Source organism: Halyomorpha halys, unplaced genomic scaffold, assembly GCF_000696795.3.
Source record: "Halyomorpha halys isolate HHAL.00 unplaced genomic scaffold, Hhal_1.1 Scaffold1675.1, whole genome shotgun sequence".
NCBI lineage: Eukaryota > Metazoa > Arthropoda > Insecta > Hemiptera > Pentatomidae > Halyomorpha > Halyomorpha halys.
In genome coordinates this window covers 14,721-34,175 of record NW_027111646.1, presented here as the reverse complement: position 1 = coordinate 34,175, position 19,455 = coordinate 14,721, and the positions used below count along the sequence as shown (strand labels likewise).

The window sequence follows — 19,455 nt, the reverse complement described above, 5'->3', positions numbered from 1 at the left end:
AAAAAAAAAAAACGGTTACAGGAAATACTTGAATGGATAAATACGTTTTAAAAAAAAAAAATAAATAAATAAAATAAAATAAATAGGGGTCGACAAAAGGTTGATCCACTCCAATAGGTCAGAGGAAGATATTTTGCTTGTCGAGATGTGTAGGTCACAGCTTCGTAGCTAAATACACCACTGCTACTTTCAAAGTGGTCCAAAGTTGGTGCAATAGCTCATAAACAGTCGAAATGTTCCAAAAGCCAAGATGGCCACACTGGCACTTGATAGGGTCTAGTTGTTTTTAAGAATTATTCCTACCGATTAATTAGCAACAACTCATATTGCACTTAAAGGCCAGAAACACAAAAAAGGTCTGGTTTCGGATTGTAACGTCGTTTAACACTCTCAAAGATGTTCAACAAATAACACCAAATGAGCTCAGGGTTGTTACAAACTATCATGGCCACTAATTAGCTGGGACTCATTTAAAAATCAGTGGTCGGCCTGTTGCTAGGTTACGTCTTAGCAACGGTTATCAACCATTACAACTGTCTCTATTACTTAATTATAACAACACAAATATAAATACACATTTTTCTTCTCAAATGGCTAAATTCCAATTAAAATAATACAAATAAAAATAAATGTAATTAAATTCAACACTAATACTATTTACAATGGAACACACATTAATTATAAAAAATGGGCTTAACAGTGTATTTCCATTGAATACTTCGTAATTTTGCATGATAGCAATTCTTCCCCTTATTGTGTATTCTACATATAAGTAAGTAAAAGCAAAAATTAAATTAAATGTTAGAAATTAAACTAATATGATGTGCCTAAATTATGATTATATACTACGTAAAATTACATGTATTGAAATTTAATAATTATTTGTTTTAGCAATATCTAATTGCTGCAGAACAAGATCGGGAGAGATATCTTCAGGAAGTTGCCGCTTACAAGAAGTCTGAAGCTTATAGGATCTTTAGTGAACAGCAGGCCTCTAAGAAACCTAAAGAGGAATGCGAAGAGACGCTTCAGGAACCTGAAACTGACGTATCTGGATACGATATTCCAATTTTCACTGAAGAATTTTTAGATCACAATAAGGGTAAATGCTTAATTTCAGTATTCCGTATAACTCATTGTGCGATTTTTTTATTTATTCTTGTATTTTTTGGTTTAATTTAGTTTTTTGTTACCGGCTGCCCTACAGTATCCTTTAATAAGTTGCTCTTACCTTTGTTGAAGAGATGTCCGCTACCTTGGACTACAAATGGACAAATTTGGAATCCTTACACGAGACTGAAAAGACAAGATACTGCATGTCGATTCTGACTATTACAGCACTTACTAGACAAACAGTCTAAACTTCCATTCCATTACAAAAGACTGATCTACTTGACTTTATTAAGCCCTATCTATACATATGAGTTGAGTTTTGGGGCTCCACTAAACCTTCGAATTCATCTCGTTTCCAATCCTTACAATCCAAAATTCTTTGTAAAATCCTCAATGCTCCTTACTTGGTCTCTAATAAAATCATCCATGAAGATCTTAGTGTTCCTTTTGCAACTATTCCAGCCCGACTCAGATATCAATCCTTTTATTATAAACTCCCTAACCACCCAAACCCACTAGTTTCTAACCTTGCTTCCTCTTCCATTCCTGACAATCCTCAATGGCGCCTGAAAAGAAGATGGCCTCAAGACCTTCTAATGTAAAAATGTTATTAGAGTGCTACCAAAGAGTAGTTTCTCTACATACCTGTGTTTATTACCATTTTGATCGTACATCAAATTTACTAGATGCATTATTATGTATAGTTGTAAATATCTATAAATAAAAAAAGATAAGAAAGTTTTTTGCTATTTAATCATTATTAGTTTTTTTTTCATTTAGAAGGGAATAACAAAAAAAAAGTTGCTCTGTGTAACTATTGATTGATGCATTATAGTGTTAACAGTACTAAATAATTAATTTAAGAAAGAATCATTTTATTGAAGTAATTGATTAATTTTTCTTACTAATAGCCCGTGAAGCTGAGCTGAGACAATTACGGAAGAGCAACACTGATTACGAGCAGCAAAATGCCACTATACAAACCTACATTGCTGGGCTGCATAATGCTATTGAAAAACTTTCTGTTGAGACGCAACAGCAGCGAAGTAATAATAATGCATTAGAACAACATTTACAGCATCTGCGTACTGTTTTTACTGCTGCATTTGCTGCCATTCCAGTTCCAGGTACCAGATATTTATTTGTATTATTTATATCTGACTTTTTATTCTATATGCATGTTTTTATATTTATCTTATTCATGTAGTTCATATTTTTGTTGAATTATCCATTATATGTTGGATCTAAAAACATATCAAAAATAAATGAGGACCAGAAACGGAAAATGACCTAGGACCTACGTCCTAAAAAGAAAATTTTTTATGAGAGCCAAAAAAATGAACAAACTCGTTTTTGGTACTTAGAGCGTTCTCGATTTCACTCGTTCGTATTATTAGCCAACAACACCTTATATCTTAACCCAACTTCATTACATTTAGTTTTTAAATACCTTCTTAATATTATTGTTATTATAAAAATTTACCTATTTTTTTTTTTTTATCAATTTTTTTCTTGCTTGAGAATGTCTTAGTGATGTATAAATTTTAGACATAGGAAAAATAACAAAACAAAGTTATTTTCATTTTTTATATATTCCAAAGTTGAAAAAGAAGTAATTAAAATCTTTAAATGTTAATCACATCCATACAAGTTTAATTAAAAATTCTTGTTTTCTTGTTTGTTGAGGAAATCACACATATCCAGTAAACCTTTCTTCTTTCCTCACTTTTTCAAGTTCACTTTACAATAGTAATTAAGTTGTTTCGAAATATCTTAGTTTACTAATTATAATTTTTCTCAAGATCATGATTATTATCTAAGAGTTAGTTCACCATTACACAGCTAACTTATATTTGCAAAGTTACTAAGTTCAGTTGGTAATGACAATTAAAGTGAACTGCTATATGTAGGTGGGCGTTAATGTGAATGAAGATGGTATTCTTCTCTCTCCTTATCCTAGAATCTCGTCCCTAGTCAGGAAACCACTTCCTTGAGTTACTTAAAAAAAAATGTTGTGAATCCCACAGAAGAAAAAATGGTGCTCTCTCATTTTCATTGTCATTACTAGCTAGAGTCTTTTTTTTTTTAATACTATATTGGGCACATGGAGCATTAGTGCTTCTTAGGCATATGCATATTAATTGCTATTAGGCATATGAGTGAATTGCAGGGGGACCTTCTGTTAACATCTTTCATTTTTTAAATGAAACAAGACTAATATTTCGTTGTCCAACTTCCAAAATCCTTTCACTGTTCATGGCAACAATAATTAACATTTTTGATTTTATATTACCATAGATGCAAAATATCACTACATTATATACAAATAGTTTGTTATTGCCTAATAAAACATTGAATTTAATATCATTACTCTTCCAGGTTTAGAAACTCCGACCAACAGTACCATCGATGAATATGTTGTTAAATTGACGGCGTTTGTTAAAGAGGAACCGAATAACCCAGTTATTACTACACTAAAGAATACTATCACTCAGCTGGATGTACAAGCATGACCCAGAATTATTATAAAAAGAAAGCTATTGAAATTGAAAAAACATTCATGATCTGCAGTTTCTGTGAAGCTGTAGGTTTGTGTTAAATTCTTTATCATTTTATTTTTATCAATTCTATGATTCCATTCTAAATTGCATTGTATGTTAAATGCAGGATTATTAAATGTTAAATATCTTTTGGTATTAATTGGTGTACTTTAAGTATGTAGATAATGATTCGTTCAAATTAGTTGTGTGACATCATTTCTTGAATTGTATTATGGAAGGAAATCTGTCTTGGGCAGTACCTTCATATAAGTGATCCATTGTCTTACTGATTGTAATATAAGTAATTATCAATTAGTGTTCATTACACATTGTGATTATATTTTCATAGTTCAAAGGAATTATTTTGTATTTTTTTAATAATTTTACTTGAATAACTATAATTGTTGAATTATTCATAATTAAATCAATGTGTTCGCTGTTTATCTATATCGTAGATAGTAGGATTTATTCCTACTTATATAGTTAGTAATAGTTTTAGAAAAGGTCTGGTATTTTGCTACAAAGTCTAAATCAATCGTAAAATAACTGATTGATTTTCACAGTTCCAGATTTCAATTCATAATAATTATGATTTTTTTTTAATTTTTAATATGATATGATCGTAAATTATTTAAGTACTTTAGATGCTTCATCATAGACCCTGAAATGTTCTATTGGGAGCTGTGAATTATGAATTGTATTATATTTTTATTAAAATGACTTTGATGAAATAAATTCTAACTTTCTTATTAGGTTATAAAGAGAAGAAAATTGGTTATAGGACTTGCTTTTTATCAATTATTATATGCTTTTAATTTTTTAATTTATTTTGACTTAAAAGAAAAAATCTAATAGATTTATAGATAGATCAATGAAGAGTATATTGATTGCCACCATTATTTTAATTGATGTACTTATACTAACTCTATTTAGATACACCCTACATCTTTTTGGTCTGTTCCTATAAGGATTCACACCTACCCTAATTCTATGTTTTTGCATCAGGAATAGATTAATATAACCTGTAATTTTAAAATAACTGCTTATAAATTTTATTTTATCACCTTTCTTCTCAGAATATTCTCTGTTTGTGTTTCATTTTTCAGACCATTAGAAATACAAATATGTTTTAGTATTTAAATCATTATTGGAAATGAATTAGGAGTATTTTTAATGATTCAAAAGAATATAGTAGAATTAGTGCTAGTCAAAGAATATTACCAACTTTATTTGCAAACCTTTATTACTGTAAATTATTTTATACATCTTTCCCAAATATAAATTAGATCAATATTATTGTAAATTGATTTTCTAGTTATATAAGTATTTGGTCTGTCCGTTTTTAGAATAAAACAAGATAATAATTTTTTAATATCTTGAAGAATATAAATTTCATCATTATTTATGACTTCTTTTGAGTGTGATGACAATGTGTATATTCCATTCTTAATTCTAAAGGCGAGAAATGAAACTAGTGCTTGTCTGATTTTATATATAAATTATCTGATTGTCTTTTTTGTTTTTCAATTTTTTTTCCCTGTAAAAAATTGTGTTTGGATAGAAAGAAGTGATAATAAGACAGGAGTATGGTGGCTTTGACAGCATTTCCCTACAGCTTTCTGATGACTCCCCTAATAGTACGAGAGCCGGGAAGAAAAAAAGGCAGTTGTCTCACCCCAATTTTTGATTACTTTAATGAAAACTATGTATAATTACTAGTAAAAACTGATGAGTCTGCCAAGTATACGTAGGGAGAATAAAAAATGTCGGCTGTTTCAAACCCTTAAAAAAACATTAAATTTTCATTCGGAGCTCTATATCTTAAAACTACCAACAACACTAGAAAATTTGATAGAACATTATTTAAAGGAGAGTAAATTTGCTGAAATATGACCCATAATAGAGGTATTTACGCCCAATATTTCTCGAGAATGGCCTTTTAAAAAGCAACATTTCATAAGAATGTACTGAAATATCAGTTAGTGAATCTATTTTGAGAAATATATATCTTAATAACCATTCGACGTACAGATGTCTATTAGCACTCAAATTAAAGCTAGTGTAATGCACTATAAAGTAGTTTATGACCTTTACCTACGTAGGAATAGTAGTTTTCATGATATTTGCTAAAATAAATTGATTTTTAGTTGTTCGGATAATAAGTTTGATTTATGAAAAACTTTATTTCAGAAACCATTGGACGTACAGATGTCTGCCAGCACTCAAATTAAAGCTAGTTAAATGTGCTATAACGTAGTTAATGATGTTTATCTTTGTAAAAGTAGTAGTTTTTATGATATTTGACAAAATAAACTCACAAATGTTAATTTCTATACTAATAATATATTTCATTCTATACTTGGTCAAAGCCTTTACAAATCTATACACATTTTGGGTATCTATCAGTTAGCAGAGCATAGGATCCATGATGGGTTCACAATTAAAATGGAAGTACCTAATTCTAGCTAAAACATAAAATCAATATATTATGCTGTGGCATGCTTTCCTCCAAATTAAAAGTAAATCCAACAATTATAGAGTAGGCCATGTTGCCTGTAACTTCTATTTCGTGGCGGTCCAGCTGAATGATAATATGACTCTCCCCCCTTACTCTAGTTAGAGTAGGGTGATAACCTCATTTAATCTCTAATTTGAACTGAATATAAAATGTAGTAAATGATATCAGTAATTTGGTTCATCAACATGGAAAATATATTAACGAAATCTCGAGAAATTAAAAGGCAGTAGATGACTGCTTAAAACTATTTGAAGTTAACTGGGACAAAATAAAAACAACACATCAATAAAGGACAAGAACGCTTTCGTAGAAGGATTAATTTTATGTACAAAATACTATTTTTTCAAATATAAAGGGATTTATGAAAAGCAATTGCATGGATTACAGATGGGTTCCAGCTTATCAATCAGTTTGAGTGGTTTATACATAAATGATTTATTAAATACGCAAATGTTAAAGACAAAAATAAAACCAATTTTAATAAAAAAAATGATTTAGATGTTTTAATAATAACAAAGAAAAACTTACAATGAAATACTTAAGGCTGTACGGCTGTATCAAACCATTAAAAATAATTAATTTTTTAATCGGAGCTCAATATCTTTACAACTACCAACAACAATAGAAAATCTAAGAAAGCATCATTTAAAGTAGAGTAAATTCACTAAAATTTAAGCCCTCATAGAGCCATTTATGTTCGATATTTTCCGAAATATAGGTTTTTTAAAAGCAACAATTCATAAAAATGTATGGAACGTACAGAAATATCAGTAGTTTGTTAATTTATTTTTAGAAATATATATCTCAGGAACTATGTGATGTACAGTTATCTATTAGCACTAAAATTAAAGCTAGTTTAATGAGCTATAATGTAGTTTATAATATTTATTTTCGTAGGAGTAGTAGTATTTATGATATTCACATTTATATTCATATGTGAATATCATAAAAACTGCTACCTCTACGTAGATAAATGTCATAAACTACTTTATATAACTTAAATTTCCTTTATTTTGGGTGTTGGCAGACATATGTGCCTCTTATGGGTCTAGAGATATATTTTTCAAAAATCCAACATTTTATACAAACAACTAAAAATTAACATTTTGTGAGTTTATTTCGTCAAATATAAAAAAAACTACTACTCCTACATAGATAAACATTATCAACTATTTTATAGTAAATTTAACTAGCTTTAATTTGAGTGCTATATGACTTCTGTACGTCCTTTATATTTATAGTTGTTCGGACAATAAATTTGATTTATGAAAAACTTTATTTCAGAAACCATTGCCCGTACAGATGTCAGCTAGCACTCAAATTAAAGCTAGTTAAATTTACTATAAAATAGTTAATAATGTTTATCTATGTAGGAGTAGTAGTTTTCTTGATATTTGACGAAATAAGCTCACAAAATGTTAATTTCTAGTTGTTCGTATAAAATGTTGGATTTTTGAAAAAATATATCTCTAGACCCATAAGACGCACATATGTCTGCCAACACCCAAAATAAAGGAAATTAAAGTTACTATAAAGTAGTTTATGACATTTATCTACGTAGAGGTAGCAGTTTTTATGATTTTCACATATGAATATATGTGGCATATTAAAATTTGTCCGAACAACTATAAATCAATTTATTTTAGCAAATATCATGGAAACTACAATTTCTACGAAGGCAATGGTCATATACAACTTTATAGTATATTTAACTAGCTTTTATTTGATTGCTATTAGACATCTGTACGTCACATAGTTCCTGAGATATAGATTTCTCAAAATAAATTAACTAACTACAGATATTTCAGTACATTAAAAGGCTATATCTCGAGAACTATTGAACGTAAATAGGGGCTATTAGGGCTCATATTTTAACAAATATACTCTTCTTTAAATGATGTTCTCTTAGGTTTTCTAGTGTTGGTAGTTTTTAAGATATAGAGCTAATGAATAATTAATGATTTTTTAAGGTTTTGAAACCGCCACCATTTTTTATTCCCTCTACCTATACTTGCGAGACTCATCAGTTTTGACTAGTAATTATAGATATTTTTCATTAAAGTAATCAAAAATTGGGGTTAGATAACTGCCTTTTTTTCTTCCTGGCTTTTGTATTAAAACAGTAATCATATACCCCAAAATAATATAGAAAATAGAACAGTCAGAGAAATAAAAACATTCAGACCAACAATACAAAGTAAAATAACATCAAATTAGAAAAAAAATCACCGAATTTTGCAGGGAAGAAAATAAAAAGGTTCAAGATACTGATATTGGTGAGAAGGCACAACATTTGATAATGACAACCATCATTTGTTTTTAAGCTACAATAAATACCAGGCCTACCTGATAGAATCAAGAAACGTTACAACAATATGATCATATAAATATTATAACTGGGTTATACAACAACAATTCACTACGCCAACTATCTAACATGAAAGACAAAATAGATAAAATGGAAAACCTAAATGCAATATATAGGCTTGCTTGTGAAAAAAAATATTGGAGAGACATCCAAAAAACTGCAAACTAGGATCAAACAACACATCACAAACTGTAAAAACGTTAAAAATATAAATTGCACCGCATTGACTGTACATAGCATAACATGGAGTAACGTAAATTTTTTTATTTTAATAATTTATTTATTGATATTTACAACTGTATACATATATACACATCAAGTAAATTTGCTAGGGCAAGACGAAGGGTAAATGTGATTTGGTGGGATTTATTGGAATTTATTTTAATACTCCAGTTTTGGCACCATTCTTCGAGGGTGGTGATGTGGGATTGGAGGGATTAGTATACAATGGAAGGATCATTATTCATTGACAATAGGCATGTGTCATCGGCATACGTGGTGAGAATAGTGTTAGGATGGGTTGGGATGTCAGCTGTAAAAACTGTATAAAGGAAAGGACCAAGGATACTACCCTGAGGTACACCAGCAGACTGAGGAAACAGGGATGAATAAGCGCTGTTGTGATTTACTTGAAATAACCTGTCTGAGAGATAAAAACGGATAATGAGATAATAAGTAGGGGGTAGGAATTTACGGATCTTGTATGGCAGTCCTGGGTGCCAGACTCGATCAACGTAAATTTAACTTTAAAAAACCCTCAATAATAGGCATGACACAAAACATTGAAAGGAGAAGGATCCTAGAAGCAATTCATATAATTAAAAATATTAATAACTCAGTAAACTATAAAAACGATACGAAACATTTAAATACACATTATACTAATATAAAAATCATGCGGATATAAACAATCCGGGAAAATATTTAGAAATAAAATTGTCCAATTGCAGAAAACATATTTTTAACATAAATAGCAAAATGTATTAAATACAGATATATCAAAAAGGAGATTAAAAAAGGAGAGAAAAAAATATATTGATACATCCAAAGAGTTAATGCATAATATAGTTCATTGGTTTGTGCTTCAGGGACGAGTATATGCACCACTAGTAGTGAAGGACAATAATTAAATAATGTGGTTGTAAAAAATGTTTTAAATTATATTTATATAAATGACACAATTTAACAATAGAAATTGATATAAATGACAAATATGAGGTAAATATAGATTATAAGATTTTTAATTATATACATATAAAATATGAAAAAAATTATTGATAAGATTAAATTATTTGTTACAATTTTAGAATACATAGTATATCAGTATGGGGTGAATCCTAAAAAGTTGTTCATGTACAAAATATATAACAATATATTCTAATTGGAAGTTTTCTTCACCTCAGAATTTTAAAAAATACTTTAAACAATAAATTTGTAAAAAATTCAATCACTAATGTAAACAGAGATGGTAACTAATGATTGGCCCACAGTCTCCGTCCGTTAAGCCCATTCTTTTCAATTTTACTTCGCTTACTTTATCCTTTCCTCAAGGGATTCCTTCATTTCATTGGGAGGAGTCCTTTGTGCCTCGGGATCCAAGCCATCCTTCTCTTCACTTGTTCATACTTTTAGTATTACTATATTTTCACACTGATACTAAAACTTTACATGAACAAGTATTCATTCATTGGTCATTGTGCAACCCGGCACGGGAGTCTCTGTCACGTGAATTCCATCACGGCTATGTCGAAGAAAAAATCATCAAAGTAACACTTAGTCATTATATTCGTTGAGAATATTCAAGCGATCAGGAAAATGATTGAACCTATCGGAATAAATGGTGAAAGAATAAGGTTTGTTCACTTTTATTTCAGGCAATTTTAATATCTGAGTAATTTTTTTTCCCACCTGATTTCGTGGATGAGAATTTGACATTTTCATATATTTCGATAACGTTATGTTCAACTTCGTTGTTGTAAGATATCCGATAACCTCATAGTGTCCTTTCCAAGACGTAGCATAATTCAATGCGGTAAAGCCCCATCTGTCTTCCTTGTCATTAATTGGCAATGCTTGCCGAAGAAGTTTCACAATATGCAAGTGTCCTCTGCTAGCACTGCGGTGTAATGGAGTCCTTCCATTAATATCGGGCTGGAAACCTTCAAATCCAACTTGAAGGAACAATCTTACAACATCTGTGTGTCCTTCCCTCGATGCCAAGAACAAAGGAGTTTCATGGTCAATATTTACAGACAAACTTTGTATGGGATTGTTTTTTAGTAATAAAAGGATTACTTGATAATTCCCTTTGAGTGCGGCGTAATGTATAGCCTGATTCAGCAAATTATCAATAGGGGAAATGTCAGCGCCACCAGAAAGAAGCATCTCTACACATCCTGAGGAATTGTCCCTAGCTGCAATGTGCAGAGCTGTCTTGAGGTTGTTATCAACAGCGTTAACAAATGCATCATACTTTAAAAGTGTTCTTACAATATCGCTTTCATTGTGATTAGCGTTGGTGTGCTTTTCGCATGCTAGATGGAGTGGTGAGCTTCCGTTCTTGTTTTTACTATTGATGACAGCAGCTCTAGACAGAATTAATAATTCAACAATTTCCAGGTGTCCTTCCTTTGTAGCGAAATGTAATGAGGTCATTCCATCCATGTCTTTTGCCTCTGCATCGGCTCCTTCATTTAACAAGGTTTTTACTATTTCCTTTTGACCCTCGAGAGAAGCTAAGTGCAATGGAGTTCTGAGCTGGTTATTCTTTGCTTCTTTGTCAGCATTAAGATTTAGTAACAACTTGGCTATAGGCTGAGATCCACTAACAGCGGAAAAGTGTAGTGGAGTATATCCCATATTATCAGTGAGATCTATTGCAGCTGGAGGATCGGAAAGTAGAATTTCCGCAATTTCAAACAGCCCTCGCCTGCAGGCGATGTGTAAAGGGGTCGTGCCGTTGATGTCGGCAGCATCTTTATTCACACCAGAATTTAATAACGATTTCACTACTTCGAAATGCCCAACCTCACTCGCGTAGTGAAGTGGTGTATATCCCCGTTCATCGGTAACTTCAAACGAAGCCCTATACGATATCAATAGCCTCACAATATCGGTGAGTCCAAGGTGGGAAGCAGCGTGTAGTGCAGTCAATGTATGAACCTCTGTATTGTTGTCACTAGTGGATAAGATTGTTATGTTCTGGTAAGCATTTACAAAAATTTTGAAACTCTCTATATTCTTCATATTCATATTCTCGAAAGTATTGGCTAACCTTTTCCCCACTGCTGTTTCGAGGAGCAGTTTAACCACATGTATACTCCTCGACAAAACGGCTATAGAAAGGGGAAGATTTCCGTGGATGTCTTTCTCTTCTATATTTGCTCCGTATGATATGAGAAGTTCAATTCCTTCGATGTAACTTGTCCCTATGGCATAATTAAGAATAACTGTGGGGTAAGTTTCGAAACTTTCTGTATAATTGAGCAGAAGTGGTATTAGCTCCAAAGTTTGATTGGCGACGGCGTCGAAAAGTATTTTTGATCCCAAAAAACTTTCATCTTCTAATTTCGCTCCCCGTTCCAGGAGTATTTTTATAAACTGATTCGATGATCTTTGAAAAGCTATGTCTAGAGGAGTATTTCCTTCTTCGGTCATCACATTGGGGTCCACATTCTCAGAAAATAGGAAGTTTGTTAAATTCAAATCTTTTCTTTGTACTGCTAAGTGTAAAAGTGTAATGTTATTACATCCTTTTCTGTTGACATCATCCCCGAACTTTAACAGGGTTTTAATCAGATCTATATTTCCATTATTTGCAGCCCATTGGAGAGGAGTAAAACAGGCGTTATCTTCGATACTAAAATTTGCGTTTTGCGATAGGAGATAACTAACGACATCAACATATCCCATAGCAGCAGCTTCATGCAGCACTGTCCTACCATAGAGGTTTTGTGAATCCACTCCGGCCCCGTGTCTGATTAGAATCTTCATTACATCTATCACTTCATTTTCTGCAACAGAGTCGAAGTTATTGTATAGTGTCGTTAAATTTCTTGAGGATATGTAATGAAAGGTACAACAAAACAACATTAATTTTTTGTCATCTATCAAAACCGCGAGATTTAAAGGCGTGTAACCGTATATTCCCTTCCTATTAACGTTCGCTCCATGAAGAAGAAGTTTTTTTATCACACTTTTGTTCCTGCTCATCACTGCAAAGTGAATTGGAGAGTTGCGATTTTTGTTTATTGCTTCTACACTAGCGTTTTTCGATAGTAGAAGATCGACAATGCCTTTATCACCATTGGAGGCTGCGATCATTAAAGATGTCCAACCATTATTTCCCTTACTATCAACATTAGCTCCAAGATCAAGGAGCTTCTTAGCCACTCTAAAATTTCCAAAGAAAACCGCATAATTTAATGGCGTGATACCGAACCGGTCCTTTATATCAATGCTGGGATGATAATCAAGTATTAAATATACAAATTCGTAGGTACTATGTTGAATGGCTAGATGCAGAGGTGTGTACCCATCCATTTCCCTACTATTAACATCAGCCCCATGTTCGAGAAGTAACCAAATAATAACATAGTGTTTACCAATCACAGCATAATGTAATGGACTGTGAAGTTTTTTATTTTTCATTTCTAAACTGGCGTTTCTCGATAAAAGAAATCTTACCAAATCTTGATCTCCGGAAGTACAAGCATGGATCAGAGGTGTGTTGCCATTGAATCCCGCAGCATTAATATCCGCTCCAGAATTGAGAAGCGCCTTTATAATTTTGACAGAATTAGCTAAATTGATTGCACAATTATTGAAATAATCTCTTGTATCAAGACTTGCATTCCGTGACAAAAGTAAATTCACTATATTTTCGTCACCAAACACAACAGCTCTATGAAGCGGTGTTCTGCCTTTGTATCCCCTACTATTGATATCGGCACCATAATCGAGAAGTGTCTCCACAACCTTCATTTTCCCATATTGAGTTGCCCAATGTATTGCTTGATTTTCAATATCATCTCTTATGTTTATACTTGCATTCCTATTCAACAAAAATTTCACTATAGTTTCCTTGCCTGCTATAGCAGCGTAATGTAGTGGTGTTGAGCCATGTATACCTTTAACGTTAACACTCATGCCATGATCAAGGAGTGTCTTGACAACATCGATTGGTCCATTGGCAGCTGCCAAATGTATTGGTAAACCATTAAATCTGTCTTTTATATTTGCACTGGCATTCCTTGACAATAATAATCTCACTGTAGATCCGTGGCCATTACCAGCAGCAATATGCAGCGGTGTTCTCCCATTATCGCCCTTACTATTTATACCGGTCCCGTGGTCGAGAAGTGTCATAATTAATTTAAGTTTCCCGTTATATGCAGCATAGTGTATAGGTAGGTCACCAAATTCATCTGTTATATTTACGCTTGCGTTTCTTGACAACAATAAATTCGCAATACTCTCGTAGCCCATACTAGCAGCAATATGCAGTGGTGTTCTTCTACCAAAACCTTGTTTATTGACACCAGCGTTATGATCTAGAAATATCTTAACTACATCGAGGTTTCCACTAGATACTGCGTCATGTAAAGGAGTATTTTTATAAATGTCTATAATATCCAGACTTGCATTTCTAGATATCAGTAAATCTACAATAGTTTCGTATCCCATCCTAGCAGCAATGTGTAACGGTGTCGATCCATTATTCCCTTTGCTGTTAACATCTGCGCCATTATCGAGAAGTGATATGATGTCTGGGACGTTTCCATTGGTGACAGCAACATGCATGGGATTATCTTCGTTCTGTCTTACTTTTGACGATCTTGTGTCACCAGCATTAGTTTCATTTAGGTTAGATGCTATTCTATAGCCATGCGTTACATTATCACCAGCTTCGCGTACTGACCGAAGTATTACGATTTTCTTTTTACTGGTAATTCTATGCAGCTTTTGACTCTCTTGAATTATGTCAATATTTTCACTATCGTTGTAATTCTCCCTGTTTATGTGATGAGGTACTGATGTTACCACTTCTTCTTGTTTCTCACCAACCTGAAAAAGGAAAGAAAAAATTATACAAATGGATTAAAAGAATATAAATTGCTCAAATAAAGTCAAACTGTTATATTTATATAAAAATGATGAGGAATGGTTTGAAATTGATATTTTTCCATTTTTTTTTTATATCGTCACCTTTCAAGAACTTTTGTGAGTACCTGAAATTCCGAGATGCACTTTACCACAATGTAAACAGTGTTCGTGTCGTGAACAGGAAATGTTTACGACAGTAGGAAGTGTTAAGCTCATATATCCAAATACTTAAAATTTTAATACTTTGCCTGCAAATGTTTACCGCATTAAGAAATGTAAAGCCCATTTTTACGTCAGGGTGTTTATAGAGAGGGGCATAGGGGCTATTTTCCCCGTCCCCAATATTTGAACCAATGTTAATTTATTTTTTAATATTTCAGAAGTTGCTTCCAAAACACTTTTGTTGTTTGTTTTCTTCATCTTTATGAATAGCCGAGATATAATTTAAAAAAAAAACGAATGATAATAAACAGTTACAAGTGATATATGGTTTCTGTTGCCAAATTTCGAAAACAATAGGTGTGGAGGTTTTAGGGAAATGCTGTGGATGGCGAGTGGTGATGAACGTTGGGAGGAATTTTTTTCTTACTTTGAAATTTTTATTGAGCCGCCAGAATACCTATCCTCCATCCGTCGTATCTCTCTGTTACCTATCCTGGGCAAAACCCTTGAGAAACACCTTGAAAAGCCTTTACCCCATCCTAGATCCCAACCACATAATCCCAGATCACGTGTTTGGATTCCGAGCATCCCACTCTATCCAGCAATGTGATCTACTGGTTGATGTCTCGTCTTCATTAGAGCGCGGAATGTACTGTTCGGGAGTCTTTTTGAATGTAGAATAGGCTTTTGATCGAGTTCGGCACCCAGAATTTCTATATAAGATTCGTAAATTCCTTCTCCCTACATATTTCCTCATTATTCCATCTTATCTCTCAGACAGATTATTTCAAGTAAATCACAACATCGTTTACTTATTCCTCTTTCCTCAGTCTGATGGTGTACCTCAGAGTAGCATCCTTGGTCCTATCCTTTATACAGTTTTACAGCTGGCATCCCAATCCATCCAAACACTATTCTCACCACGTATGCCGATGACACATTTCTATTGTCAGTGAATAATGACCCTTCCGTTGTATTCCAAACACTTTTACCCTTCGTCGTAAACCCATGAACTCCTGTCCCACAGTATCCTTTAATATTACTCCACTTATTCCTTTCGAACAGACTCGTTACATAGGACTTGGTCTGTAGAAACGACTGAGTTGGAATCCCCATAAAAGACTGAAGATAAAAGAAATTTCTCGTCGATTCTGACTATTACAACATTTACTAGACGAACGGTCCAAACTTCCAATCCATTATAAAAGACTGGTCTACATGATTATAATAAGGCCTCTCTGGACATACGGAGTCGAGCTTTGAGGCTCTACTATTTCATCAAATTCCTTTCCAATCTTTACAGTCCAAAATGCTTAATGCTTCTTGCTTTGTCACAAATCAAGTCATCCATCAGGATCTATAAGTTCCATATGTTGCCAATTAGGCCAGATACCAATCCCTCCATAATAAACTTACCAACCACCCAAACCTACTTGTTTCTAACCTGGCTTGTCCTTAATTAGTTAATAATCCAAGGAAATGTTAATGGGAAAGGTATATTTAAACAAAAAAGGATTGATAAAGTGTGGAAATTGTAATATTTCATTTCTGGGCTTGTTATATTATAGTGGCAGAGCTGGGCCAGCATTAGCTATAGTTGAAACTAATAGCTAAAATTACCATATTTATTATCAATGGTTCATTCATGAATTAATCGATGGTAATTTTAGCGATTATTTGTTTACCCAAAACGTTGGACTTAAATTGGATAAAATTTATTTTATTTAAATAATAACATAGGAATATAATAAAACATATAACATATAATAAATATAGTTGAATAGGAAACTAATTTCTCACTTATCCTGAATTTATTGCATATAAGCAAAATAATGTTGCTATGAGCTAAGAGACTTTCCTCACTCTGGACCTGTGCAGACAATCGGGTCCAGAACCTCTACTATTGAGTGAATTTGCCTATAGATGGCAGGGTTTAAATAATATGAGAGATCCTCCTCAAACAGTATCATTTTCATTTTATTACACCAGTAATAAAAATAATTATATTCTTTTTTGTATCTTTGGGCAATCGATTGTCACTTTTACCTAAACAGAAAATTTATAATGTTATTTGGGACTTCAATATTTGTTAAACTGTCAACTAAATTCATCTTATTTATTTATATTCATTCTTATTGTTCATATATATTAATACTTTTTGTTTCATTACTATTACGAGAAAATTCAGTTTTGGTTGTAATATTATTGCTAGAGACAATTATGCACAGCTGAGTGTGATATAATTGTAAATAAAGAATTATTATTTTATATATATATATAATTTACCCCCATATATGAACCCAAGCTTGCCACCCTCTTCCTGTTGAACTTAACCTTTTGCATCATGATCAGGAATATCCCTTTCCTTTTATCTGCTATGTTTATATTATGATTCTAATCCTTTCCTTTTTATTTGTTACAGTACCTTACCTTTGCCACATTTACTTCACCTATCGGTTCTCATTTCAGTTCACTCTTTTTTTACTATATTTGTAACTATTTCTAATAAGAATAGTTACTATTTATTAGTCTAATGCTTCATTTCCAATTCTATCGAACTCGGCCGTACGTATTAGTAATTAGTTTCCTATTAACCTTTAATTATACTCCTTAACTCAAGCCTTTTTTTTTAAATAAAAAATATTTTGTTTGCGCTTTTTTTACTTTCTTTGTTTATGGATTCTAATTTTCTGTCATTTCTCACACTTCTTTTCATTTAGCCCTGACGAAACCGTAAGTAGAGCAAAACGTTGGTTAATATTAAATAGTTTTTCTACTTATTTTGTTTCTTTATTGGCCATCAACAAGAATCTTCTATCAATTATTATTTTATTTTTTTCTCCCATTTCTTATTTTGTTATTATTTAATTTTTAGATTTGTAAATATAGTGTGAATGAGCTCTATGACCCTTATTACCTTTGTCAATAGTAGGCCATATACGTGTATAAAAACAGTTTGGTGCTTCATTATGAACAAAACATGGTGACAGCGATGAAAACAGTTAATTTTCAGTAAGTTTTTTTTGTTTCTTTGTTCTCCATATTTAGTTTTTTTTGGAAATCATAATGGCTCATTGGACCTACCCACCTTTGGCTCCTTTAAACTTAGATGGTAACATGGCTTTTAATTGGAGAAACTTCAAACCGATTTTTTGTCATATACAACAGCATGTTTTGATAAAGCTTCAGAAGAAAAAAAAGTTGCCATGTTGTTTATTTTATGCGGTAGCTAATGCAGTCAATGATATTTTTGATTTATTTCACCTGACAGATAAAGAGAAAAATACACATAGCATAGTAATTGATAAATTTGATGAGTACTATGTTCCTAGTACGAGTATAACATACTGCCGACATTTAGTTTTTACTAGAAAAAAATAGTTGGTAAAAAATAGAAAAAAAATAAAGCCCCACTGATAATAGTGGGCATTTGTGTCTCCAGACAAAATTAATGGGAAATCAAAACTCATACCGAACATAACGGTAACTGTTAACTAGGATGTACCGTTTTGGTGATACAGGAAATAAACATAAACAAAAACAAAGAACTTATTAAATTAATTAATTACTTGGTAAGAGTTTCAGAACCGCCCGAAATGCGATTCCGAATTATCTGCAGATGTATATTATATGATATAAATGATATTCATCTGGCTCCTGTTGGAAAGATCGACATTAATGACATATACTTACAGATAAAGATAGATACAGGAGAGAGAAGATCGATAGACAGATTACAGAGAGATCCATAACAAGGAGCAAGACGTAACGAGGTATGGAAAGAACTGATCGGACAAGACTGCATCAGACTATATACACTGGAAATTCCAGTCCTGCTGCGTCAATATCTGTGGGAACCTCATCATTTCTAATTTTAATTCATATGAATTACGCAAGAGGAAGTAATTTAGTGGGAATTCCTTTTCCTCAAGCACCTGCTCTAGCTACATCTCATCGTTAGATTCAAAACATTTATATTTAAAATAATATCACCCATTGTTATTGTAATTCTAAATATACACACTAACTTTTGTTTTCTACAGTTGTCCAGTTTTGTCAGGAAGTTGAATTTTCATCTGAACTAAATTCCTTGAATTACGAAAGTTATCTTGGACAAAATCTGAATTAAAAATCATAAAAGAATAATGTAATATATTATAAATCTAAACTATTATATATTTACTTTAAAACTTAATACTTCTTAATCAGAAAGTTTTTTTATTCATTAATATTACATTTCTCTCCACTTAAGGAAAATAGTAAAAGAGATAAAAGTGCAACACTGAGACTTTTTTTTTAATTTTTATTTTTTCTCGATATTAGTAGCTATTATTATTCTGATATATAAGGTAATATTAGACTACATTATTTCAAAAAGAAAAAAAATATATATTGTGCCTCATTTTCATCCTACCTTTGGTTTGGGGTAGAAATGAGAATTCGTGTTTTCAAGTATTTATATAATTATTATTAATATTTAATAATTATTATTATCAAAACAACTACTACTCCTGCGAAGATATGTGTCATAAATTACTTTTTACTACTCTAAACTAACTTTAATTAGGGTGCTAGCAGACATTTTTTCAAAATTCCAAAAATTTTATCTGAACATCTAGAAATCAACATTTATTATTTTGTCAAATATC

General features: G+C 31.9%; 2 protein-coding genes across 2 annotated transcripts in view; one reads left to right on the top strand and one right to left on the bottom strand.

Moving 5' to 3' along the window:
* LOC106690353 (High mobility group protein 2) overlaps positions 1 to 3,770 on the top strand; it is an 11,508-nt gene extending 7,738 nt beyond the window's left edge. Inside the window, exons 4-6 of the mRNA XM_014435766.3 lie at positions 892 to 1,102; positions 2,025 to 2,240; positions 3,493 to 3,770. Of these exons, the coding sequence (XP_014291252.1) occupies positions 892 to 1,102; positions 2,025 to 2,240; positions 3,493 to 3,626 (561 nt within the window). The 3' untranslated portion in view covers positions 3,627 to 3,770. The remainder of the gene's footprint in view (positions 1 to 891; positions 1,103 to 2,024; positions 2,241 to 3,492) is intronic.
* A 5,638-nt stretch (positions 3,771 to 9,408) lies between these two features.
* LOC106690352 (serine/threonine-protein phosphatase 6 regulatory ankyrin repeat subunit B) lies at positions 9,409 to 18,595 on the bottom strand. Its single transcript, XM_014435765.3, has 2 exons — positions 18,500 to 18,595; positions 9,409 to 14,605 (listed from the first exon to the last, which is right to left on the bottom strand). Exons 1-2 carry the CDS (start codon positions 18,554 to 18,556, stop codon positions 10,313 to 10,315), a joined length of 4,350 nt encoding a protein of 1,449 aa, XP_014291251.1. The 5' UTR covers positions 18,557 to 18,595; the 3' UTR covers positions 9,409 to 10,312.
* Between the last annotated feature and the right edge of the window lie 860 nt (positions 18,596 to 19,455).